This window comes from Solanum lycopersicum, chromosome 5, assembly GCF_036512215.1.
Source record: "Solanum lycopersicum chromosome 5, SLM_r2.1".
NCBI classification, from domain to species: Eukaryota; Viridiplantae; Streptophyta; class Magnoliopsida; order Solanales; family Solanaceae; genus Solanum; species Solanum lycopersicum.
The window spans coordinates 22,232,247-22,259,849 of NC_090804.1; the positions used below are offsets into that span (position 1 = coordinate 22,232,247).

General features: G+C 34.8%; 1 protein-coding gene across 1 annotated transcript; it reads right to left on the reverse strand.

Moving 5' to 3' along the window:
* Positions 1-38: 38 nt before the first annotated feature.
* LOC101265922 (CRS2-associated factor 1, chloroplastic) lies at positions 39-9,697 on the reverse strand. The gene is made up of 5 exons (XM_004239220.5): positions 8,695-9,697; positions 7,697-7,824; positions 1,420-1,645; positions 1,211-1,338; positions 39-1,092 (listed from the first exon to the last, which is right to left on the reverse strand). The coding sequence occupies exons 1-5, from the start codon at positions 9,512-9,514 to the stop codon at positions 94-96; spliced, it is 2,301 nt and encodes a 766-aa protein (XP_004239268.2). The 5' UTR covers positions 9,515-9,697; the 3' UTR covers positions 39-93.
* Positions 9,698-27,603: the final 17,906 nt, after the last annotated feature.

Sequence of the window (27,603 nt, forward strand, 5' to 3'; positions counted from 1 at the left end):
AGATAAATTACAGGAAAACATACCATGACATATCGACATTATAGAAAAGAATAATTGACTTGATCGTTGAAATATTGTTATTCATTCATAAAGCTATGCTAGCAATTTGGCAAGCTCGTCTACTCCTAAGCTTCCTTTTGGTACTACATTCAGATAATCTTTTCGAATACCCTTCTTCTTCTCCTTTCTCGTACTCGTTGTTGAATTGACCTTTCTACTCGAAACAACAGTTTCTTTTCTCGAAGAAGCTGGAGTATCTAATTTGGTGCATCCTACCTCCAAATCACCAATTTCCTCTTCCCCGCGTCTTTGAACTGATACTTTCTTAGGTTGATGCTGAAAAACTGGTCCAGGTGGGACAGATGTAGAGAGAGCAACAGCCCTTTGATAGACAATGTCAGCATCGATACTAGAATCATTTAATACAACTGCACTCCCACTTTCAATAGCCTGCTTCCAAAGTAGTAAAATTCCTTCCGTACACGGCGTGATAGAGCTTACCAGCTGACAGGTTTGGTTCGTATCTACCGTTAGAGAATGCACCTTGTAACCAGTCAAGGGAACCAAAGATGAGGAATCAAACTTGTTTTCTACATCATCTGAAGCGCTCTCAAACTCACTTTCTTTATCCACCACTGAATCATCCGACCTTGTTTTGCATTCACGGCAGTCACTCAGAATTCTAGAATTGTCACCTGTATCTCCTGCATACACCAGAGGGATTTCGCTTTTACTTATCCCAGTCGTTGTAACAGAAACCTTATTGGAAGATTCCGGATAGTGATCCTCCGATCTATCTTCCTTCGTTCCATCCTTTCTAACATACTCTGCATCTTCATCACCCAGAGGAAAAGTGTTAGCACTGAGATTGCAAGTATTCACTTCTGTAACTGGTAAACTTGAACTTCCCGCAGTAGATGCAACCACTTGAACTTCAAAGGATCGGTTAGTGTTAGCAGCATTAACAGATTCCGAGCCCTCCCTTATCTCTGGATTGTCTCCGTCTTCAGGTAGAGAGGATACCCAATCCCGTCCTCTCCATATGAGTATGTGCTCTTGCTCAAAAGAGATTAACACACATGGGACAAGATCCTACAGTTAAGAAAAGCAATTTACAGTAATGAGGTCATAATTTCTTGCAATTCTTTTTTCTTTCCCAAAAGTAATTGTGTGCGCATACTAAAGCATTTACTACTATTACTGGGCATACCTTAAGCTTGGCACCTATCTTCCTATAGTCGCTTGGGTTCAATCCTTGACAATTTATACAGACCAATTCACAAGCTTCAAATGCTTCTCTGACATTCTTTACAAGGTCACAATACACCCCATTTTTTGCTGCAAAACATTCAAGACTTATTATCAGAGAGATTTCTTGTAGAGTTAACCACGTGTAGGAAAAACAAATGGAAAACAGACCAAGCTTGCAGATAGGTATCAGATTGCGTCCTTTTTTGCGCATTTCAGTTGCTTCCTCTAAAGTCAGACCCTCTGGAACTCGTCGAACCAACCTTGGGTAGACAGGAGTTACAGGCCGCCATAACATGAGAGGAAAGCGTGGCCGAGTCATGTAGTTGTAGTTTCGACCACGGAAAAGGTATATCACACCACCTTTATGGTAGATAATTTTTCCACCTGTCTTCTCCTGTACATATAGGATACCAAAATTTAAACCATGTCAAATAACTAGGCGAGGAGTCTGTAAGAAAAAGAATAGTACTAGAGAAAAACAAGATAAACTTTAGTATTGACAGAAATTCTATTTAGCCTTCAATGAGAGAAATAATTAGAAAGGTTTCCTTTCCCGGAAAAAAAAAGGAACAGTTAGAATGGCAGGTGTATTTTCTAGTTAGTAGAACTTCTTCAGCAAGAAGTGCAGATTCTTCACTTTAGGAGGAAAAGTCAATACCTTTCTTTAGGGCAGATTAGTTCTCATTAATAGTATAATGGATGATATCATGTCGTTGTTTCCTGTACCGCCAAAAATAGAAAGGAGAATGGATGCCCTAAGGAGAAACTTTCTATGGCAAGGTATAAAAAAAATAGAGTTCATTTGGTAAAATGGAAAACCATCACACTTAACAAGAAGCAGGGAGGCATGGGGATAAAGAACCTGAGGAGACAAAACCAGAGATATACAAATGAAGAACAATCTTTAAGAAGGATGGTAATGAAAGATCCTTTTGGGGAGGAAGGGCCTTGAAAAACTAAGGTAAAAATTTTCAGTACATATGGGGTAAATGTTTGGAAGTCAATCAAAATTCTCTGTCAAATATTCAATGACAATATAAGCTATAGAGTGGGCAATAGGCAGAACACTCCTTTAGGGGAAGACAACTGGTTCAGACAGGGCCTCTGAAGACAAGGTAATTTCCTGATCTTTTCTCAATAAATCAGCAACAGAAGGCTACCATCTATAAAGTCTGGTCAGCTCAAAGATGGAATCTTAGCTGCAGAACATTCCTAAATGATTGGGATATCAGTAGATTTTCTGAATTCTACAATAAACTCAATCAGTTCACAGGTTTTAGTCAGAATGATGATAAGATATGGTGGTTTGGTCACAGCTCAGGTAGATTTCTGTCAAAGCTTCCTCTCAGATGTGATAAATCTAACCAATACTATGACTGATATTTTATCCTAGAATCGTATTTGGAAAGTGAAAGAAACCTACAGTGTCTTGTCTTGTTTGGTTGGTAGCTAGGAATGCCTTTTTAACCGAGGACAACCTAATGAAGAGGGAAGTACAACTGTGTTCTAGATGTCACTTATGTGGTAGAGAACCTGAAACTATCAGTGATTTGTTCCTTCACTGTGCAGTGACTATCTAGTCTGGAATATTTTTCTAGCACTAACAGGGACACATTGGGTCATGCCAAATAGCACTAAAGATATGTTGTCGTGCTAGAACAAGGGCAGAAAACCTGTAGCTCAAAAGAATACTTGGATTTGATCCTTGCTTGCATATGGTGGACTGTTTGGAAAGAAAGGAACTCAAGATATTCTGAAGATAATGCAAACACAATTCAGAAGATAAAGATGAATTGTCTAATGCTATTTCATTTTTGGTGTAAACATGAATATTCACAGGCCTCTGAAACTAAAATAGATGCTCTAGGTTCTCTATAGGATGATATAAATTGCGTACGTTAGAATAGAATAAGTATTTCCTACTTAAAATAGGAATAGGTATAAGAATAAGAATAGGATTCCTAGTCGGAAAAGGATTCTAATGTAGTGACTATAAATAGGGTCTCAATGTAAAATTTAGATACACAATTCAATAATATTTTTCCCATACATTTATTTTTTTGAGAAAAGTAACATTTTTCCCATATATTTCTCACATTGTAATAGAGCATTGGTGAGAACTTCAAGTCACTGGTGTCAAATTTCGGTGACGACGGTGGGACTGATTTGCGTCATCTCTGAAGGTGTTGTGCAAAAGACAACAACGTCACGAGGCTCAAGAAGCTCAGGCGACCAAACCCCAACCAGACCCACTCACCCACCGGAAAATACCCCTCCACGCGCCCCCACGCGCCCGTCAGAGATGGGAATTTTTCTGCGAGATCTGTTCACGCGCCGGCGCGTGAGTGGTTCTCTGGTCACTTTTTTTTGAGAATTTCTTTTCTGTTGGGGTCGCCCAGTATTTCCAACCAAAACCCCACCAGTTTTCTCTAGATCCAATCACCAGAATTAGGGTTCCGGTGATTTTTGGGTCGTTTTCGGCAAGATTCCGGCGAAATTAGAATTTTCAGGCCACTGTGGGCAGATTCCGACAGCTTCCAAATATTTTCAGACTAGTGTAGCACTTGCGGCAGTTTTCAGCGTACATACGAGTCTATGGAGAATAGACGAGGGAGAGAACATTTTGGAAAACCTCGATCCAGGTGTAGTCATTGTCATAAACATGGACACACCCGTGACATGTTATATTTTGCAGGTCCACCACCTAGTTATGATCCTGTTGTTCTTAAGGAATATAGAGAGTTCCTTCGGTATCGTGCAAATAAACAAACGTCTCCACAAGTAGTTTCGGTTGCACAACCTCATGTTTCTGTTGTAGGTAATTCTTTTACTCGTGTGTCACAGTCTAGCACTCTTGGATCATGGGTCATAGACTCAAGGGCTTCTGATCATATCTCTGGTAATAAATCACTTTTGTCTGATATTGTTTATTCACAATCTCTTCCAGATATTACTTTAGCCAATGGGATCCAAACAAAACCAAAAGGGGTTGGAAAAGTCAAACCCGTATAATCTGTCACCCTAGACTCTGTTCTTTATGTCCCTGGTTCTCCTTTTAATCTAGCATCAGTTAGTCATTTGACGAAATCCCTACAATGTAGCATAACTTTTTTGATGATTTTTTTCTCATGCAAGACTGCAGTACAGGAAAGACGATTGGAATAGGACATGAATCACAAGGCCTTTACTATCTTACCTCTTCTGATTCCCTAACAGCATGCTCCGTTACAGATTCCCCACATCTAATTCACAAACGTTTGGGACATCCAAGTCTATCCAAACTGCAAAACATGGTGCCTAGCTTGTCTAGTTTATCCACATTAGATTGAGAGTCGTGTCAACTTGGAAAACACACTTGTGCTACATTTTCACGTGTGTAGTATTGAGGGTCGTTCAGAGTCTATTTTTTCATTAATTCATTCTAATATTTGGGGTCCTAGTAGAGTCAGTTCCACCTTAGGATTTTGTTATTTTGTTAGTTTCAATAATGATTATTCGAGATGCACTTGGGTTTTCTTAATGAAAGATCGTTTTGAGTTATTCTCTATATTCAAAGGTTTCTTTGCTGAAATACAAAATCAGTTTGGTGTTTCTATTCGTACTTTTCGTAGTGATAATGTCTTAGAATACTTATCATCCCAGTTTCAGGAATTTATGTCTCACCACAGAATTATTCACCAAACATCTTGTCCATACACTCCTCAACAAAATGGTGTCGCAGAAAGAAAGAATAGGCATCTCATAGAGACTGCTCACACTCTCCTCATTGAATCCCATGTACCGCTGTGTTTTTGGGGCGATGCAGTCCTTTCATCTTGTTATAGTCCTTTCATCTTGTTATTTAATTAACAGAATGCCCTCTTCTGCTATTCAAAATCAGGTTCCACATTCCATACTGTTTCCTCAGTCACATCTCTATCCTATCCCCCCTCATGTCTTTGGGATCACATGCTTTGTTCATAATTTAGCCCCAAGGAAAGATAAATTAGCTCCTCGTGCCCTTAAATGTGTCTTTCTTGGTTACTCTAAGGTTCAAAAAGGATATCGTTGTTATTCACATGATCTTCGTCGACACCTTGTGTCCGCTAATGTTACATTTTTTGAGTCTCAGCCTTATTATACATCTTCTGATCATCCTAATGTATCTATGATTTTACCCATACCTCAAGTTTTACCGGTGCCAACCTTTGAAGAATCTACGGTTACTTCTACATCTCCAGTTGTAGTGCCACCACTACTAACTTATCATCTCCGTCCATGTCCAGCCCTAGTCCTAGATGATTCATGTCATGTGGCAGACCCTGCTCCTATTGCGGACTTGCCTCCTCCTAGCCAACCACTTGCACTTCAAAAAGGTATACGATCCACTCAAAATGTTAACCCACATTATACCTACTTAAGTTATCATTGTCTATCATCACCCCATTATGCCTTTGTGTCGTCTTTGTCCTCTATTTCCATCCCTAAAACTACAGGTGAGGCACTTGCTCATTCTGGATGGAGATAGGTTATGGTTAATGAGATATTTGTTTTGCATAAAAGTTGTACTTGGGAGCTTGTCTCCCTTCCTGCAGGTAAATCTACGGTTGGTTGTCGTTGGGTTTACGCAGTCAAAATTGGCCTAGACAGTCAGGCTGATTGACTTAAGGCTCGCTTGTTGTCAAAGGGTATACTCAGATATTTGATCTAGATTATACTGACACTTTCACTCCTGTGGTTAAAATAGCATTTATCCGCCTTTTTATAAATATTGCTGTCGTTCGTCATTGGCCTCTTCATCAGTTGGACATTAAGAATGTTTTTCTGCATGGTGATCTTGAGGAAGAAGTCTATATGAAGCAACCACCTGGTTTTGTTGCTCATGGAGAGTATAGTAGCCTTTATGTCGATTGCGTAGATCACTCTATGGTCTGAAACAATCTCCTCAAGCTTGGTTTGGGAAGTTCAGCACAGTACTTCAGCAGTTTCGTATGACTCGTAGTGGAACTAATCACTCGGTGTTTAATCGGCATTTTGCACAAAGTCGATGTATCTATTTGGTTGTTTACGTTGATGATATTGTTATCACCGGTAATGATCAAGATGGTATCATCGATTTAAAGCAACGTCTTTTTAAGCATTTCCAGACTAAATACCTTGGTAGATTGAAGTATTTTCTAGGTATTGAGGTTGCTCAATCTAGTTCAGGTATAGTTATATCCCAACGCAAGTATGCCTTATACATTCTTGACACTCCTATGGATCCCAATGTTAAACTCCTTCCAGGAGGGGAGCCACTTTGTAATCCTGAAAGGTATAGATGGCTCGTTGGAAAGTTGAATTATCTCACAGTGACTAGACCTGACATCTCTTTTCCTGTGAGTGTTGTAAGTCAGTTTATGACTTCCCCTTGTCAAAGTCATTGGGAAGCAGTGGTTCGTATTCTGCGATATATAAAGTCAGCTACTGGGAAAGGACTACTCTTTGAGGATCAAGGCCATGAGCATATCATTGGATATACAGACGCTGATTGGGCAGGATCACCCTCTGACAGACGTTCAACATCCGGATATTGTGTTTTAGTCGAAGGTAATTTGGTGTTGTGGAAGAGTAAGAAACCGAATGTGGTTGCTCGATCTAGTGCAGAATCAGAATATCGAGCAATGGCGACAGTAACTTGTGAGCTAGTTTGGATCAAAAACAGTTACTAGGAGAACTAAACTTTAGCAAAATTGATCAGATGGAACTCGTATGTGATAATCAAGCAGTTCTTCATATCGCATCACATCCAGTGTTTCATGAAAAAACTAAGCACATTGACATTGACTGTCACTTTGTCAGAGAAAAAATACTCTAAGGAGATATTGTTACAAAATTCGTGAAGTCAAATGATCAGCTTGCAGATATTTCACCAAGTCCCTCATAGGTCCTCGTACTAATTACCTCGTACTAATTACATTTGTAACAAGCTAGGTACATATGATTTGTATGAACCAGCTTGAGTGGGAGTATTAGAAAAAGAATAAGTATTTCCTACTTAAAATAGGAATACGAATAAGAATAAGAATAGGAGTCTTAGTCGGAAAAAGATTATAATGTAGTGTCTAGGGTCATAATGTAAAATTTAGATACACAATTCAATAATATTTTTTGCCATATATTTCTCACAGTGTATACTTTAGGTTCTCTCTATATATAATTATGGTCCGCATAGCCTTTGTGCTTCTAATATAAATTGTTACCTTCTCAAAAAATGTGCAGATTCATCAAAGAAAAAGAAAATAACATATCTGATTTTGTGCCTCAAGTTTCAACTTGACAGGGCAATTATCAATGCTTGGAATAAAGTAATTTACAATGAGATTAGAGCTTGCAATGACCTTGATTCACTGGGAGTGATAATATTCCAAAGAAACAGAACAGTAACAACATCTTGCTAAGAGTAAAATATATAAACACCACTAACCTCTAACTTTTCACAGACATTGTCCATGTCCACAGTACACACACCCTTGCATTTTATCTTGCACACCCTTTTTCGCTTCCAATGAGCATGGATGTTCTCTAACATGTTATGTGTTAAGCCGTCTCGTCCTGGAAACAGAAAACGTATTGAGAGTCAAAGCAAACAAAATTCAGTGTCGCCATATTTATTTCTTTTACATGAATGGACAAGAGTGGATCTATAAAGAGCATTTCATGAACTTTATAAGGACCATTAATACCTTAATGTAAATCCAACTACCATCACTAATGCACTGAAATTAAGAAAAGACAAAACCTACGGCCAGAAGAAGCTTTTTAATGAGAATTGAGTTATTCACATTGAGTCCGGGGTAAACGTTTCCAAGAATGAACCAAATCATCCTGATATAGTAATATATATATATATATGCATCAGAACACACCCTACAACACCCACCTCCCAAACGCCCTCCTATCTTCTCCTTCTCCTCAAATAATCAATTCCATAGAAACAAGAAAACAAAAAAATAAGTAAATGAATTAGGCATATGTGCGAGTACAACCTGCCAACAGCAATTAAGCTTTGTAAACCTAGAGGAACTTGCATATACTTGGAAACAATTGAGGGGATTGAAAAGTAAGAATGAGAAGTGTCCCACACGATTGCATGTTTCCAAAACAACATGTGGAACCACTCGGTTAAAATAAACATTAGTATTAGTATATGCATCGGTGTATCCATTCTGCTCTATTCAGTATCAGAATGAAATGGGTGACAACTGGGATTAAGGGACAAATCCTTCAATGATAATATATGTGCCAAATGTTCTACCTACGTTGCAAAAAGATTAAAATAGCTCTTCAAGCTCGTAAAGTTTCTACTTTTGTCCGTAGAAAATTCACATTCTAAAACAAATTCACAGTAAAACACAATCTTCCAAGTCTAAAAATAATGCAATTTACCGTGATCAACAAATAATCTCACATAGAATGATATACCTATATTCATTTGCCGTGTTGTTTTCTTACAACTATTTATAAGCTCCATCATCTCCTCCTTTGTCAATGGCTCTCCCAATACCTCCTCTCTGGACTTAACGTACTTCGGCCCAGAACCTGCCAAGAATGGTCCAGGAGCCTGAACCGGCTTGACCCCTTTCTTATGGGGAGGAGGCAGCTGAAATGAATCAAATTCTGGAAGCTTCTTCTTGCTCGGTGGCAACGGCTTCCGACCTGTCCATGGCCTCTGCATTGACTCCGGTCCAAATGGTGAAACTAACGGTTCACGCAACTTTCTAGGCTTCACCTTTGGTGTTTCAGTATAGCTATATTGATATACAAAAGGGGCTTCTGGAAATTCATAACAAACCCCATTTTCATCAACTTTGATATCAATATCTGATTTTCCTGCTGTTTCATCAGGGGTTTCAACTGGAATCTTGCGGGTTCTAACTAAAGGTTTAAATGCGGGGTGTATTTGACGAGGGTTGTTGTGGAAATTTCTGGAATACTTGGACTTTTTCCCAGGGATGGAAGGTGAAGAAGGAGTTGAAGGAGTGCCAGTGGATTTGAAGGTTTTTTCAGTGACTGGTGATGGAGGGGCAGGGTTGTAATTATTGGCAATGCTAAGGACAGAATCGAAGCGCTTATGGAAGCGGATTTCATCTTCAATTTCCTTCTGAGTTCGTTCATGGCGAATGAATTTTTCGGCGTTGGCATTGTTCCACCGTGAGAAGCGGATTTCAGTCGCCGGACGGTGGCTGTGTGGTGGAGCTGGTGGTGAGAAAATTGGGAATTGGATTAGGGTTGTTGAACCCATTATTTCACTACGTTTTTGCTACAAAAAGATGAAAGGCATTCAAAAATGCGAACGAGAATTTAGGATTACTATTTTTCTCGATATTTCTGAATGAGGAATGAAAAATAAAATCTATTTTATTGATTAGAGAGGGACCAAAACTATTATTGATTTTATTTGATGATCATACATATAATATAATATGATAATTTTATTGAAAATTTTTACTTTTAACAATAAGGGTGAAAATATTATTGGACTATTTGAATAGATTAAAATATATATTTATTTATGAAAAATTATTTGGATAATTGTATAGAATGACAAATTAATAGTATAAAATGAATATAGTAGTTATTCTTTGATTTATTTGTGTTCGACAGCAAATTGTCTGTCAGTCTTTCTCTCATAATCTCGCCCGTTACTCTCCTTCTCTTGCTCGCTTGTTGTCGTCGCTCGCTTTTCTCGCTTCATACAATATAATTTGTATAAAACGAGAGAAAATTGTGTAAACGCATGCAAATACATATATCTTCGTCCTATACACTTATAATTATACAATACAAACATTTCTCTGCCCAAGTCTCTTTTGTCTTTCTCGTTTTATACAAATTCAAATTTTGAATAATTTTTCTCTTTCTCGTTTTATACAATTCAATTCAATTGTATATTCCCTGCACAAGTCTATTTTTGCCTTTCTCTCTTTCTCGTTTTATACATATTCAAATTGTATATAATTTCTCTCTTTTTCGTTTTATACAATTCAATTTTGTCTTTCTCGCTTTCGTGTTTTATACAATTCAAATTGTATATAATTTCTCTCTTTCTCATTTTATACAATTTGTTTTATACAATTCGCTTCAATTGTATATGTATAGCGAATTATACATATATAAATTTGCTATGAGCACAATTATGCAGACTTTGCTATAGTATAAAAATAATGAATTTTATGTTTGCTATATGTGAAAGTTGCTCAAAATTATTTGGATGAGTATTTTTTTAATAGATAATTACGGATTCTAGCAATTATTTTATTTATTATTAGTTGTAACAATAAATAATAATACTACTTTAAATATGCAATATGTATTAGAAGTGAATTATGTATGTAATATTATGTTTGTTTGGTAAGAATTTGGTACATTGTATTACAACTGTATTAAAATATGTGATAAATATATTATTCATCAATAAAACTTGTATTACATGTGAATAATAAATTGTTATTTGTAATGTATATTAAAATTGTATTATATCTATAGTATTATTGTATTAAAAGAGATAAAGTGAAAAGAAAATATTATTATAATAAATGATAAATATTTTCTTAATTTAGTATATTTATGTCAGTTTCTTCATTCTCTATTTGGTTAAAAATATCGCGCACTCTACATTTTTGGTCCACTCTTATACTCAAAACTAACACACTTTTATTAAATTAATTTTATTATTTACTATTTATTATGTGGCAAATTTCTATTTACTGAATTAAAACCCCACCTGCACCGCACCTCTTTATTTAATGGAAAAATTACTTGTACACACAACTTAAGTTTTTTTATTCTCAATTTTCCCTATATTTTTAAATATATTTTAAAATTTTCTTTTTTATCTCAATTCTTAATACTTCTAGATACATAAGTGAAACTCACGTTTACCTGCTTCCTTTTAAACTTCTTTAATCTCAGTTTAAATTCTCTCCAAATTGTTAGCAGTTATCAAGTTGATATTAAAACGATTCTCTCTCTAGTCAACCAATTTCAAACATCTGAATAAGTAGAGGTTGTCTTCTCCATTACTCTTTTATTCGAGTTTTTGTTTAAGTTCAAATTTTTGTTCATGATATATATAGATAAGGGTGATTCTTCTAAGGTTGGGGTTACTCAATCAATTTCTTATATGATAATTGAATATATTATTCTGACGATGACAAATAGATTGAAAACAGATTCAAAATTTTGAACGACCGAGTAGCAACCAAGAAGAATCAAAGTATTTTCAAGTCAAAAAAGGAAGCACAATCATCTTCAAATAAATGTTATAAAATCCAAAAAAGGAAGAAAACAATACAACCAATCTCCAAGCTTTTACCGTCCAACGTATGTGTTTTTGTTTTTTTTTTCCTACAAATTTTGGTGTTTGATAACTATTTGGTATATTGGATCTGAACAAAGTGATACATTATTTGCATGTGCTATGTTATATGGGTTATTTGGAGCAAAAATAATACGTTATTTTACATTTCAATGTTCTAATATTTTGTTAGATACTAATCATTTGTAAAAGGTTGATACGTTAAAATTTATATTCTTATATGTATCAAATTACAAATTTTATAGTTGATTTTTTGTTAGTTATATTCATAATAGTGTATCATATGCAATATATTATGTTCATAATATATAACAAAGTCTTTTTGTGTTGATTTGATGTTTTTTATTAATATATCATATACAATATAGAGTGGTCATGTTTCAACGTATTTTATTATGTACTAGTAAATGCCAGTTGTATTCATTAGCTTTAATATCCCAGATCATCAAAAGATTTTCAATTCCTACTGGATTACCATTGTATTGTGTAGACGACATTTAAATTTTGATTAACTGTGATAGACAGTTTCATTCGATCTTGTGCAACTATGTTGCGGAGATATGCCATCAACAAGATGGGTTCGCTAGCGAAAAATAATAATCCACCGAAGTTTAAGGGTCAATTCACACCACTACTCGAAGAAGACTTGATTTACATAAAATAGTAATTAAGTATCTATGCATAGACAATATTTTTATGCCTTTTATTTTAAAGACAATTTCAATTAAGTTTTAATGTGTTTCTCTAATAACTTATTCATCTTACAGTATTTTATAATTTCCTAAATTTCGTGTTTTCAATATATGATATTGATACATATTATACCACTTTATTCTTAGAGTAGTAATCATTGTTCTTTTAAATTTTTTATCTTCTTCAAATTTCTAACAAATATTGAAGATGCACTAACAATGTATCTTCTTTCAAGAATAACAATATATCAAGATTTATGTATCAAATATAAAAAACTAATTCACAACTTAAGAACTAGACAGTATACTTACTTCAATACCTGAAGTATTAAATCATCAATGCTGCAAATTCATTTTTCTAGGCAATACATGATTAACTCTACAAAAAGATGAATAGCCTCCATAACTACAAGTTCAACTCGCTCAACTGTGATAATATCAAATAAGTCGTGAATTTTTTTTTTGCTAAGTATATTAAATTAATAACCTGAAATTTATGGATAAAGATATATCAAAGGAAGAACATAGATTTTTTAAATGTATCTATTATCCAATTTAGACACACAAATATCTTGGGTATCGTTTTCACCAACTTCGACACATAATTTCACCGAATGTAGCATCAAATCATGCATCTCTCCCGCCATCTTGTCATTTGTTAAATAAATGGCGGATTCAAGATTCACTTTCACTATAATGGTGGATTTAAGATTCACGAAAGCGGAAACGTTCTCGAGATTCTCAATCACTCTTTTTAGTGGGGAGGAATAGTGCGGGAAGGGGGCGAGACCAAGCCGAGCCACTAATAGAGTAAATCGTTTGTCCAACAACTATTTCATCACTATTGCATCGTTCATAACTCAAATCGCACACCCAAATTTCTGAATATCTCAACAAAATCGATACATTCATCTATTATTGGATTTGTTATGATTGGGATAGATGGAGGAGAAGAAAATTTAAATTTTGAATTCTCTGAATTTGTTACAAATTAGAATAGATTGATATCAATTTATTTTGTGTGATTTATTTTGCGTGATTCGTGGGACTACTAATTAATTTTACGTTTAGACTCCTTATTAAGCGCAACAATCAAGTTATTTTATGTATCAGGCGTTATGTATCCAGTTCAATATAATATTCCGGATGCTATAATTATTGAGGGATTATTGTATAATAGAAAATAATAGGGATTAGATGTATTATGAGTTTTACACTATGGAATTTTATGTAAGTTATACTTATTTAGTCCACCCCATGATCCAATTACCCATCTAATTAAACAACCTGTCTCTTTCATTTTGAAATCCAAAACATACTCTTTTTTTCCGAAGTGGAGACATATTTAGTTCTTCATTGACAAATTTTGACGGCGGCGAGTGGTTCACTAAAATTTCTTCAAAAAAATATAGTATATATCTAACATAAAAAATTGTTACTCCTAAATTACTATTAGCATAAAGTGATTTTTTGGGGGTGGGGCTGGAGGGTGGGGTAACTGAACAATTTTGTTACCAAAACAATAGTGACAAAATTAGACAAAGCCGACTCTGTCTCTCAAAATTAGACGACTAAATAATCCTTTTCCTACAATTTTATTTGCAACTACTAGAAACAAAATCTTAAAGGAAGTACAATACAAAGAAACGAACTACTACGACTAGTTAACAACTATGAAAATTAGCTTGCCGCTCCAAAGGATCTGTCAATCGGCACTGCAATATATAAACATCACGAAGGCCATATTTGCAACTAAAATAATACTAATGTCACTTTTCTCTCTCTCTAACCTCTGTATGTTCATGAATAGTAATCTCCTTACTAAGTATGTCCATATTAGATGTCAAACCGGATTCTGATCATGTTCCTCTCCTTCCATATAATATAAACAGTCATATCAAACACACAACAAAAGATGATGTTTATATATTGCAGTGCCGATTGACAGATCCTTTGGAGCGGCATTGAGATTCAGTTTGTCAGTCCCATAATATTCTTTGGATATCTATCCAATCTAACATTCATCGTCATGGGAGTTTTGTCACACAACATTCAGAAAACAAGTGTGACATTGTTTAATCGATCAGGTTACAAAAGACATACTAAGAGACTTGTATTCTAATTTTAAGCAATCTTTCAGCAGGCAACCTTTTCCAGCAGGTCAACCATAAGATGAATCTAAACCTAGGTGACTACTTAGATTCAAAGCAAGGTTCTTCCTGTACACTCTAGGATATTGTGGAGTTAGTGTCAGATACAATCTCTTAATAGAAAACCTACCCATGTGTTCTATAATAAATAGTCTCCCGTGTAGGTTGCCCTGCAGAACTAGAGCTTGCATTATAATCTGTCTCAGACTAAAGATCTATCATATTACCCATGTTGCATTACTACGGATATGTAACGATCCAAAATCACAAATCGTGATGGCACCTATGTTCCCAATCGATAGGTAAGCTAACCCCATACCTTTATCAGTTTAATTCAGTATCTAAAGTAGAAGGAAGTGAAAATATAATATCCAAACACTAAATGATTTACAAGTATTAAATACGAAAATCTAAAAATACCATCCAAGATTTAGTGTCATAAGTACAAAAGCCTCTAAACTACTATACAAGTTTGGAACTAAATGACCAACCTAAACGCAAGGAATACCTTAAATACTAAAAATGATAACGTCTAAAGACATAGAGGGAGGTGTGAGCCACATAATAGCCAAGTAGCTCACCACAACTCCAAGATAATTCAAATACTCAGCTCTGAGAGCTCCACGAAATGAACTTGAATATTGAATTACAATCTACACCACAAAAGAATGCAGCAAGTGAGTATGAGTATGAAATCACATGTACCCAGTATATCTCATTGACCGACAACGAATAAGTAGTAATAGGAGGGCTAAGAAAATAGTCCTTTAATTTTACAAGTCCATAATATATTTATCATCAATATGGACAATCAAATTTCACGAAATGTCTAACCACAAGATAAGAACATAATAAACAAGAATGAAGGATGTAATGAGATGCAATGCAATGTGACACCATGAAATGATATGCCTTAGATGTCCAATACTCTCTCAACCATATATACATGATACTCCTTGAAAATATATCGAGAGTTCATGACCCATGAGGTACTCGCAAGTCCATATATTGACACAGACATTCTTCAAGTGTCTGTGCGGACGATCTCAACGCACTATCATAAAATCAAATAATCCCTAGGACGGACGATATCCATGAGCCCAACTTATAATCATAACCAATCACTCGCGTGAACGATCTTTACGTGCCTAAATTGTAATCATAACTCGGTCTCAACACGGACGATCTCCACGTGTTAGTTTTTTTACTCATACTCAGTCTCATATCAATGCATGTGCACAATATGATATTAACCAAGGGGATGATGCAACATTTCAATAAATCAAATGTCGCTATGACATATAATCACCTCAATTACAACAATTATATGGGTTCAATAAAGAAACACAGCCACACACAAGATATCAAGTCACTAAATACATCAGCTAATGCCCATATGCTTTGGCATTCTCAAATCACAATCTATCATATTATAGTAATAAGCTTTTCCATTAATCACACCGGTACTCGTACCAATGTCTGTCACATCATTGTACGAGACCCCCATCCTTCAATCATTACCCATTGTCTATTCCATTTTTAATTTTTAATTAGAAAATGTCCCTCAAAGAAGTCTATAAAGTCTTTACATACCTCAGATGCTGAACATGTTTCATAAATCCTCAAGATTTTGCCCTTCACTTTCGCAAAGCTTCAACGTGTTCACAATCTATCACATATGCATTATGTGTAAGCACACGAATTTGTTGACATGACCCAAAAACTCACTCAACTCTAATCAAGATCCTAATTTTGATATAATTTATACATCAACAAATCAAATTTGTTAAATAGCCGAGGAGGGTGTAGTCAAGGAGAGAACTCCCGAGGAGAGTGATTTGGCTCATAGAAGCGAGGATCTGGAAGAGAGGGTCAACTATGGCAGTGACTGAGGGGGACTTGTTCTGTGATAAACAAATGTCTGATCTATAGGGCTCAGAAAAAGACCAAGATGATTGCCACAGAATCGAGAAGTAGCAGACATGACCGCTTCTACCACTTCACTATAAGTACTCAAACAGTACTTGCCGCCGGAACTGTCACTCTTTATTGCCACTAGTTTCTAACTACTATGTCATTAGCTCGAAGTGCAGTGATCCCAAACGGGAATCTAACATTGTTCATGGAATTACTATCGAGATTCTTCGGACCATATTTCCTAGTATCATCCCTATGTTCATTGCTATACCATCATTTGCTCTATTATACTCAATGGACGAGGTAGTAGTAGATCCAGCCATTACTATAAAAGCTATTGGACATCAATGGTATCGGAGTGCGCCTCTTCACGAGGGTGATTAAAGTGCAACGAAATGCCTTAAAGTTGAATAGTTTCGAGCCTAGGATTAAGCCTCAATCTCTCCAAATATCCTACAATTCAAAGTTAATCATATAATATACACATAATAATTAATTACCTATCTCAATATATATAAAAAAAAATAAACTTGATTACACAACAACAATAATAATAATAGAAATAGTCTTTCAAACTATGTGCTACACACTAATCACAGAACCTCGAAATAACTTCATCTATATCCCTATGTATAAATTCTAAATTTCACATATTAGTACCTATGTCAATAATTAGCAAATCATTGGCAGTTCTATAAATAAATAAAAACTAAACCTTAGCAATTAGTAGGAAATTATTAGCAATTTAATGTAAAAACAAACCCTAGTGAGTAGGAATTCACAAAGTGAAGTCACACATTACGTACTTCTCAATATACTCCAATATTCCCGTATAAAATTCAAGCTAAGCAAAAATTATTATTTACTTACTTTACCTGAAGATCCAAATTTTATTGCTTTTGTCCTTCCTGTTCGTTGTCGTTGGAGAGTTTCTTCTTTATTCCTTTTGTTTTTCTTTTCTTCTTCTTTCCCCCCTTTTTCTCATGAATATAATTAGGTATTAAAGTGTAAATTCCCCTTAACTTAAAGTCAATACATGGGTCAAGTGGTAACTATTAATTAAGGATGTGACCCATTAACTATTTAACAATAATACTCATTTAACCAAAATTCATCAACTAGATACTTGTAGTTACCGAAGAGTTTAAAATACCCCTTTAATTTTTTTTGAAAAGATTCAAAATAGTCCTAGTTATCAAAATGATCTAGCGGGTCGTTACATCATCTACCACTAAAAAAAATGTTCGTCCCCGAACGGTAAAAGAATAGAAAGTTTATTAACGCTAAAAAATTTGCAGTTATTTGATCCACATGTTTTACCCCATCCCTCAAGTAGCTTTCTCAATCACACAATTGTTCCATTGAACTTTTAGCAAAGCATTTTTCTTCGACCTCAATTTCCACATTTATCTATCCAATATGGTTGTTGGTTCCTCCTTAAAAGTAAAATTCTTATCAAGTAACACCTAATATCATTAAATTACATGAACACCAACTTGATGATACTTCTTCAACATCAATATATTAAACACAAGGCGAACACCTTATAAGCCAAGTGGCAAAGCCAACTCATAAACCACCTCACTTATATGCTTAACAATATCGGGGGAACGAATATACCTCATGTTCATCTTGCTCTCTTTTCAAAATCTCATCACCCATGAACTCCAAATCATGAACCTTTTCGATCTACGTAACTCTTCTTCCTACTTTGAACCATGAGGAACCTACCCTGAATTAACTTGACCTTATCCAAGGACTTTCTCGATATATATATTCGTACTCATAACTAACATCATTTAGACCAACCCAACCAATTGAAAATCGAATCACCTACTATATAAAGCCTCAAATGATATCATCTCGATGCTCAAATGATAACTATCATAGCATGTAAACTCCACTAGAAACAAAAACCTATTCCAATGGCTATCAAAATTGATCATACATGTCATAAGGAACATAGATAGTCCATTAAAATACACCATCAATCTAAATGTGGAAAGTTATACTAAGTTCATTTGAGTACCCAACTTCATCGGCATAGACTTCAAGACATGAGATGTCAATTATGTACCTCAAAGAAATAATTAAAAAATGGACATCTCATACAAGTGAACTATCTCTCGAATGTAGATCAAGGCTAACTTATCTAACTACAAGTAATCTGAATTGATATAAAATATGTACAATTGGTATATCGATATATAACATCAAACTTGCACAAGATACGTGGCAACCTACCACAAATTCATAGCAATATGTTTTCACTCCAACTCTAGTGTAAGCATCATTTACGTCATACATTCATGCTTTTGGTGCTCATAATTTACTTGATAACAATTCACGCACGAGATGCAAATTCAATCCTATTTTAATATTGCTTCAAGTTAAAGTATACCCCAATAGCCTCTGGATGAATAAAATATCTGAACTATTGACATCTTCCATGATTAATCTAGTCAGCTCACATATTGGAAGAACATAATAAAATCCCTTATCCTTAAAACTCACTCACCACCAAGAATTTCTTCCTTGACTTCTCCTTGTAACACCTTATCATAAGCCGTACACAAATTTTCATCACCATACTATCCAATAAGAATCTTCTCCAATAAGGATTATCTCGCCTCCATGTAACAAAGATAGACTACCTATACTCACCGTATTTCATCCTAAGTTATCTACTATCACATTCGCTTTGTCCAAACGATAAACAGTAATCATTCCATAGTTCTTGAGAAACTTTCATATTCATTGTCTTAAATTTAGATTCCTCTTATTAAATATTATTCTAAAACACCTTGCAATACACACTATAAATATAACGTCCCTACAATTTTACTGCAAGCACCACCACCACCAAGTTTAAGATATAACTAAGACAACTCTTTTCATGAACATTCAATTATCTCGAAGCATCAGTTATCATGTACCTTTCTACATTAATACCCAACCAAAAGATAAATATAACGAAATACCATCCAAATATAGCTGCTGTTCGGGACCTAAAACAATATTTTGGTGACCTCCAAATCTGATCTCCACCGTTCAAATCAACCACCATGATGTCAGAAACACTCAATCCAAATTTTAGCTCAATCCAACGGCTCGTTAATTCTAAAACATGATCTGAAGGTTGATGGTCGGAGTAAAAGAGTGCAACAAAACAAGTATTTTTCTTATCTCTCTTGTTGAAAACTCTCTTAAAAACTCTCTTATGTCCTAATATCTTTTAAAGAAAATACTAATGAGTAATTGCATTATTCTCTCAAGACCATCTTCTATTTATGAAGTTGTGCTTTCCTTACAATTCAAAAGCAACTACAAATAGGAATACAATTTCAATCATTTTCCTAATATATTTGGAAATAAAATAAAGCGAATAATTTCAATCATTTTTAAAGTAGGATTATGCCATGAGCCCTTTGGCTGGAACATGGACATAGCCCAACATTGAGCTTTAGAAGTCTCACCTCACACACATCAACCATTGAAAAACCACTTACTTCTAGGTTAATCTAGTCAATGCAAACGTAATAAATGAGAGCACCCTCGACCAACTAGGCCTAGGAAATCTAAATATCGCAACTAAAATAGGTTAGACCTAATTTTGAATTGCCTCAATTCTCTTTGGAGCCCTTATAATACATTTCTTGATTACTACACATTTCAACCACGACACCAAACTAATAGAAAGCCACACTTTAAAAAAAAATATTTTTTTTCTTCATATTTTAAAGAACTATTCTTAAATAATGCTCGTGACCCTTCCTACTATGGGAGTATACCAATATATCCTCGATGAAAATAATGACAAAGGAATCTCAATATGATAGAAACACCCAATAGAAGTATACTTGATCTAGCAAAATCTCTTACTCAATAAGTCTTGTTACCTTTCTTTCAAATTCACTGGAGTATTCTAATAAGAAATAATAAAAATAGGCCAAGTGCCTAACTATAAGTCAATACTAAATCTGATATCAAACTCACATGGATTACCCTAAAAAAAAAAACAAAAAAACTCTTTCACTATTGAAATTGGCTCTAAAGGAATATATCATCACTAGTATCACAAACATAAGACGAATAGGTGAAACAACACTTGTTCCCACAAATTGAAACTTAAGAGACAATGATGCCTTTTTCTTGTATGGGTACTGAGACTATCCAACCACTTATATTTTGAAATATTAGACATATTTGAAGTTAGTATGAAAGTGTATGATATAGAGAAATTTATTCCGTTTTCAAAATGTTATTGAAGTCTACCACATTCAGAATATTTTAGTATGTCCACGTGTCATATACTACCAAGTCAACAACATAAGATCGATGTAATCTATCTACCACTAAGAATAATCTACCGATTAAAAATATGTGCAAACATAGAAGAAGAGCTTCAAACATATTCAAATCTAGATATGAAGTAAATCTTCACTTGAAATAAAAGTATAGTCAACTGAGAGCATATCGAATTATACCTTCAACCACCCCGATTATCTCGATACAACTAGTTATTTACGAAGGTAATATTTTCAATCAATCCTATATTGGTCTATGATCTAATTAGCGATCCATAACCACTATGCATATAGGTGTCCTCATGTAGCTTAATACAACTATCCATTCCAAAATCCCTTAACTAAAGAATCATTTCTCTCTTTTATTTTCAATTGATATTACTAATCCTCAATTCAATATATGGAAATCTCCTCACGATATGTAATTATCACTTATTATCAATAACCCCCATTTAAACGTCCCTACTGACTGATATTCAATATAACCTTTTGTAATCTTTTAATATATTAGACTTAACCAACCTTGTGACTTCTATAAAATAAACATCAATATGGTCATAGTGCTATTCAACTTGAACTATCCAATTTATCTTCAGTACACCTCCACTATAAAGGATAAAGAAAAAGAAATTTTTCATACAAATCATATAACAAATCTTACCATCTCAAACGTCATGAGAAGTGATCACATTTTATATCTCTATTCTTTCTCAACTTCTCACTGTGGACTTCCATAATCACTAAACTCTTATTTGATCAATTGAATCTTCCAAACCTTACACTTATCTTCAGGAAATCAACATATTAATTTTTCATTACTTAATTACTCACTAATCGTGAGCATGAGTCCTAAAATTGTCCTAATAAATTCAAATGAAATTCCAGTATCCTTGTCTAAACAATACCTCGAGAAAAGTCATTCTTACTATCTTCAACCTCGTTTTTTCCTTCTTTTGAATAGAAAATCTCTTTATCAACGTATTTTTCTAACCACATAACTTATGTACTCAACCAAGCAATGTCATCCCCTTTCACAAGGGTCAAATTTGAAAATGTCTCCTCACCATTGATGAGAGAATGGACCGAGAAATTTTGACCTTAAATCAAACCACACACGCACGATAAAGAATGAAAGAAGAAACTTTCCTAAAGTCCTATACCCTCTCGAAGATAAGTAACAAACCTCTCCACAAGACTCTACTAGACTCAGCTCTTGTATTCAAGAGACCGATGAACCGAGGGCTCTGATACCAATTTGTCATGACCCAAAATTACAAGTCGTGATGACACCTATGTTCCTAACCGATAGGTAATCCAACCCCATACCTTTACCAATTTAATTCTGTATTTAAAGTAGAAGGATAAGAAAAAATATAATATCCAAACACTAAATGATTTACAAGTATTATGTACAGAAACCTAAAAATATGCCACCTAAGATTTAGTGTCATAAGTACAAGAGTCTCTAAACTACGATACAAGTCTTGAACAAAACGACCAACCTAAATGCAAGGAATACCCTAAATACTAAAATAAAATGATAACGCATAAAGACATAGAGGGAGGTGTGGGCCACAAAATAACCAAGTAGCTTACCACAACTCCAAGATAATTCAAATACTCAACTGTCAAAGCTCCATGAAATGAACTTGAAATCGAAATCCAATCTGCACCACAAAAGAGTGCAACGAGTGTAGTATGACTATGAAATCACATGTACCCAGTATATCTCATTGACCGACAACGAATAAGTAGTAACAGGAGGGTATAAGAAAATAGTCCTTTAATTTTACAAGTCCATAATATATATATCAGCCAATTTATCATCAATATGGACAATCAAATTTCACGAAATGTCTAACCACAAGATAAGAACATAATAAACAAGAATGAAGGATGTAATGAGATGCAATGCAATGTGACAACATGAAATGATATGCCTTAGATGTCCAATAATCTCTCAACCGTATATACATGAAACTCCTTGAAAATACATCGAGAGTTCATGACCCATGAGGGACTCGTGAGGTCCATATACCGACACGGACGATCTTCAAGTGTCAGTGCGGACGATCTCAATGCACTACCATAAAATCAAATAATCCCTAGTACGGACTTCTCCACGTGCCCAACTTATAATCATAACCAATCACTCGCGTGAACGATCTTTATGTGCCCAAATTATAATCATAACTCGGTCTCAACTCGGACGATCTCCACGTGTTAGAAATTTACTCATACTCAATCCCAGGTCAATCCATGTGCACAATATGATACCAACCAAGGGGATGATGCAACATTTCAATAAATCAAATGTCGCTATGACATATAATCACCTCAGTTATCACAATTATATGGGTTCAATAAAGAAACACAGCCACACACAAGAAATCAGGTCACTAAATACATCAGCTAATGCTCATATGCTTTGGCTTTCTCAAATCACAATCTATCATATTATAGTAATAAACTTTTCCATTAATCACACCGATACTCGTACCAATGTACGTCACATCATTAGTACAAGACCCCCATCCTTCAGTCATTACCCATTGTCTATTCCATTTTTAATTTTTAATTAGAAAACGTCCCTCAACGAAGTCTAGAAAGTCTTAACATACCTCGAATGCTGAACACGTTTCATAAATCCTCAAGATTTTGCCCTTCCCTTTCGCAAAGCTTCAACATGTTCATAATCTCTGACATATGCATTATTTGTAAGCACACGAATTTGTAGACACCCATATTATTATATGTCTATCCTAGACCCAAAACCTCACTCAACCCTAATCAAGATCCTAATTTTGATATAATTTATATATCAACAAATCAAACTTGTTAAATTTCGAGCCTAGGATTAAACCTCAATCTCTGCAAATATCCTAGAATTCAAAGTTAATCATATAATATACACGTAATAATTAATTACCTATCTCAATATATATAGAAAAATAAACTTGATTACATTGCAATAATAATTATAATAGAAATAGTTCAAATTTTCAAACTTTGTGCTACACACAAATCATTGCAGTTCTATAAATAAATAAAAACTAAACTTTAGCAATCATTAGGAAATTATTAGTAATTTAATGTAAAAACAAACCCTAGTGATTAGGAATTCACAAAGTGAAGTCATACATTACGTACTTCTCAATATACTCCAATATCCCATTGATATGCTAAAATTTACTTCTTGAAACGAAGTAAAAGTGATGGCATCATGTAAAGAATCCAAATATGGGATCGTTCCCACGAGGAAAATGGTTCAGACTTAACTTTATTTTATTATTACTTCTATTAGTCAATTGTTTCACGAAAATAAATAACTAAAGGGGGGTTTTGATTAATGAAAGCAACTAGCTAAATTAAAGTAAACAAGTGACAGGTTCAAGTATTGCAGTTTAGTCAAGTAATAAGAGTAACTAGGGCGTAAGTGTTCCCCACAGGCTCCTAACTCGGTAATTTTAGCTATAACAATCCTTTCCTAGTATCTTGCATGCAAAGTGATAAGTTAGGTATCTCTAAATCCTTGGTTCGGCATCTAGATAATTTCACTTCGAACCTTGGTCCGGCTACGTGTGTTGCTTTACTAAAATTTAGCTTTATCTCATATTACGCATCATATTCGATATTTGACTAAGTTGTTACTTCGTACTAACCGACACTAGCCTATTAGATAGTATACACTAAATCTATGTTGATAATTTCTTTTTCTATTATCTACCTCCTTGGTGCGGAAAGTAGCAATAAGGCGAGTTCTAACGTTGATCATCCATTAAAAAAACTTCTAAGCGAAAAAATTATCAATACACAAAAGACACTATTCTAGAATCGTTATTTTAGCTAGGTTTTACCTTGTTATTTATCCATGGTTCCCACAACCCAAGTTATGAAGTTTAGTTACCCATGCTAATAATCACACAATTCATAATAATAATGTAAGAGTTCAAGCACTTACTTTGATGAGAATGAACAAAATCCAGAAATTTACTTGAATAAATCACAAAACACCAATAATCGTTACGGAAAAGTAATATCAAATCCCAAAATTGAAAATTCAATACTAAGACAGTAAAATTGAAAATTATCCAAGAGTCTAACCCCAAAAATGAGGTTTTTCGGACTATTTATAATAAACAAAGCCTAATAAAAGAAGGAAATCTATTTATGGAAAAATCTGCTCAAATGGCATCTGAGTCGATGACCCTCGTGACGGACTGTCGTGGTCTTTCGTCGCTCCATACTTAGCTCTTTTTCTGCTGCTTTTCTTCATCAACTCTCTGTTACCCTTGACAAAAAAGGTGTGACGGACCGTTGCAAGCACGACGGTCCGTCGAGGGGATTTGTTCCACGACACTTAGAATCTTCTGAAATTGGGTACTGAGACTTCTTTCTGTTAGCATTGACGAATGTGCAGGACCACCATTGTGGCTATGACGGTCCGTTGTGAGCTTCCGTAATCCTACACTTGGTCAAAATTCCCCAACTTCTTTCAGCAGCCATTATCTTCTCATGATAGTTGACCCCTACGGACCGTCACAGTCACGATGGACCATTTGGGGTCCGTAGGTTGTCACTTTTGCAATTTCAACTCAAAATATCTGTGGTCTTCTTTTGACAGATTTCCTGAAAAATAAATAGAAAACTACATCAAAAATTAATACAAAAAGGCTTTAGTCACACACTAAAATTAAGGAAAAGGTGAAAGTACCGTGAAACCACGATACATCACCCGTATAAAATTTAAGCTAAGCAAAAATTATTATTTACTTACTTTACCCGAAGATCCAAATTTTATGCTTTTGTCCTTCTTGTTTGTTGCCGCTGGAGAGTTTCTCCTCTATTCCTTTTGTTTTTCTCTTCTTCTTTTTCCCCCCCTTTACCCCATAAATATAATTAGGTATTAAAGTGTAAATTTCCCTTAACTTAAAGTCAATACATGGGTCAAGTGGAAACTATTAATTAAGGATGTGATCCACTAACTATTCAACTATAATACTCATTTAACCAAAATTCATCAACTAGATACTTGTAGTTATCGAATAATTTAAAATATCCCTTTAATTTTTTTTTAAAAGATTCAAAATAGTCCTAGTTCTCAAAATGACCTAGCCAGTCGCTAGAGGATAGAACAATCTTCCAGGGAACTATTCTTCTTATAGTAAATGTGAATCTATAGAGGTTCTATCTTTTCAAAAAGGCCCATAAGTGTTTTTGAAAATTGCTACTTTGTTCCACCTGAGAAACCTTATAACATTGTGACCCCAGCTACCTCAGGCATACATATCTTTTCCCATGAAACCAGTGATCTCCTAGATATAGTTTCTTTTCCAATACAAAAAAAAGACCTACAGGGACTCTCCACATGTTTCATCATCTTTTTAAGGAGAAGAAACTCTTCAGCCCAATAAGTTTGACAAATAAAATATGTTCAATCAATTGCCACCTAACATCATACTAGAATGCTTGGCTGATCAATATTTGATATATCAATGATTTTTCCATAAGAGGCGAACACTAACTAGTGATAGGCTTTTTGGAGGACAGTTGGAAACCCAAATATTTAAAAGGTAGGTTTCCTTCAAACTATCACAAAAAACAGTCTTTTTAAGTTCAGATTTAACCCTAGAAACATAGATAAGAATCTTCCCAATGTTGGCTTGAAGTACTGAAACACTTGAAAACTTGACAAAGGCAGCCTCACACAACTTTATAGATGTAATGTCAACTTTGCAAAACACGAGAAGGTCATTAGCAAAACATATATGTACACACTTAGCTTTTTGCGCCTGTGTGGAATAGGAATTAAGGATAGATAAGAACTTGATTTAACTCTCTTTGAAGGTTCTCCATAGCAATATCAAATAGATAAGAGGACATGAGGCCCCCTTTTCTAATACCTTCCTCATCATAAGTGGTTCAATAAGCCCCTCATCATCAATAAAGAGTATGAAATCGGGGTGACATAGTCCATAAAACATTAAATGACTTTATTAGGGAAATTAGCTCTACTAGTATACTTCTTGGGAAACACCATTGAGTAGAGTCATAAGCCTTCCTCAATCCACCTTCATGACACGTGTAGGTGAATCTCTTCCTAGCATACCACTTCAAAACTTTATGGCTGAATAACACATAGGATGCTTCTCAACTTCAATAAAGGTCGTTTGTGAAAGACTCATAATGTCACTAATAAACTCTTTGATTTTCTCTGTTTAGATCTTAGTTATGATTTTATACATTCTTGTGCAAAATGAAATGACATATAATCATTCACTTTTTTTTATTTGGGGGGGGGGGGACTTTAGGAATTAGTGCGATGACACCACTATAACTAAAAGACTTGAAAAATTTACCAGAATTAAAGAACTCTTTAACAACTAGAATGAGCCTTTCCTCAACAATAGTCCAGTTTTTGGTGAAACACTCAACCGGAAAACACTCATTCCTGGGACTTTGTCACGTGGCTAGGCATCGACTTCATATTTAATCTCTTGGTCTGCAACATGAGTGATTAGCTTATAAATCTGTGGGTAAGTCAAGCATTTCCCTCTCTGTGTCAGTGAGGAATCCAGATAAGGCATTAAATCAGTTTCAACACGCATGAGATTCTTAAAGAAAGTTATATATTCATGTTTCATTTGTACCGGGTGAGTGAGTTTGATGTCAGAGTTTGCTAGTGATGACATTTCTACTTACTCAAAAATTTTCATTGAGCATAAAAATACGCTGAGTTAACATCCCTAGAAGGAATCCATAAAAACTTAGGATCCGACACCATGATAAAATACTACCCTCATGATTAGACCATGTCCCTGAGATTTGAAAAAAGAAAGGTGCATTAGCGGTTAATACGTTGTAATTGGATAAGTTATTAGGAATATGACGGAACGAAAGACCAAGGAAAGAAAGAAGAATACACCAAAATGCAAGTGCTGCACCAA

Coding starts and splice junctions, on each gene's coding strand:
- LOC101265922 (XM_004239220.5), bottom strand. CDS start 9,514: ATGGGTTCAACAACCCTAATCCAATTCCCAATTTTCTCACCACCAGCT. Junction 7,825..8,694: donor AACACGGCAAATGAATATAG/GTATATCATTCT, acceptor TTCTGTTTCCAG/GACGAGACGGCTTAACACAT. Junction 1,339..1,419: donor GATACCTATCTGCAAGCTTG/GTCTGTTTTCCA, acceptor AATGTTTTGCAG/CAAAAAATGGGGTGTATTGT.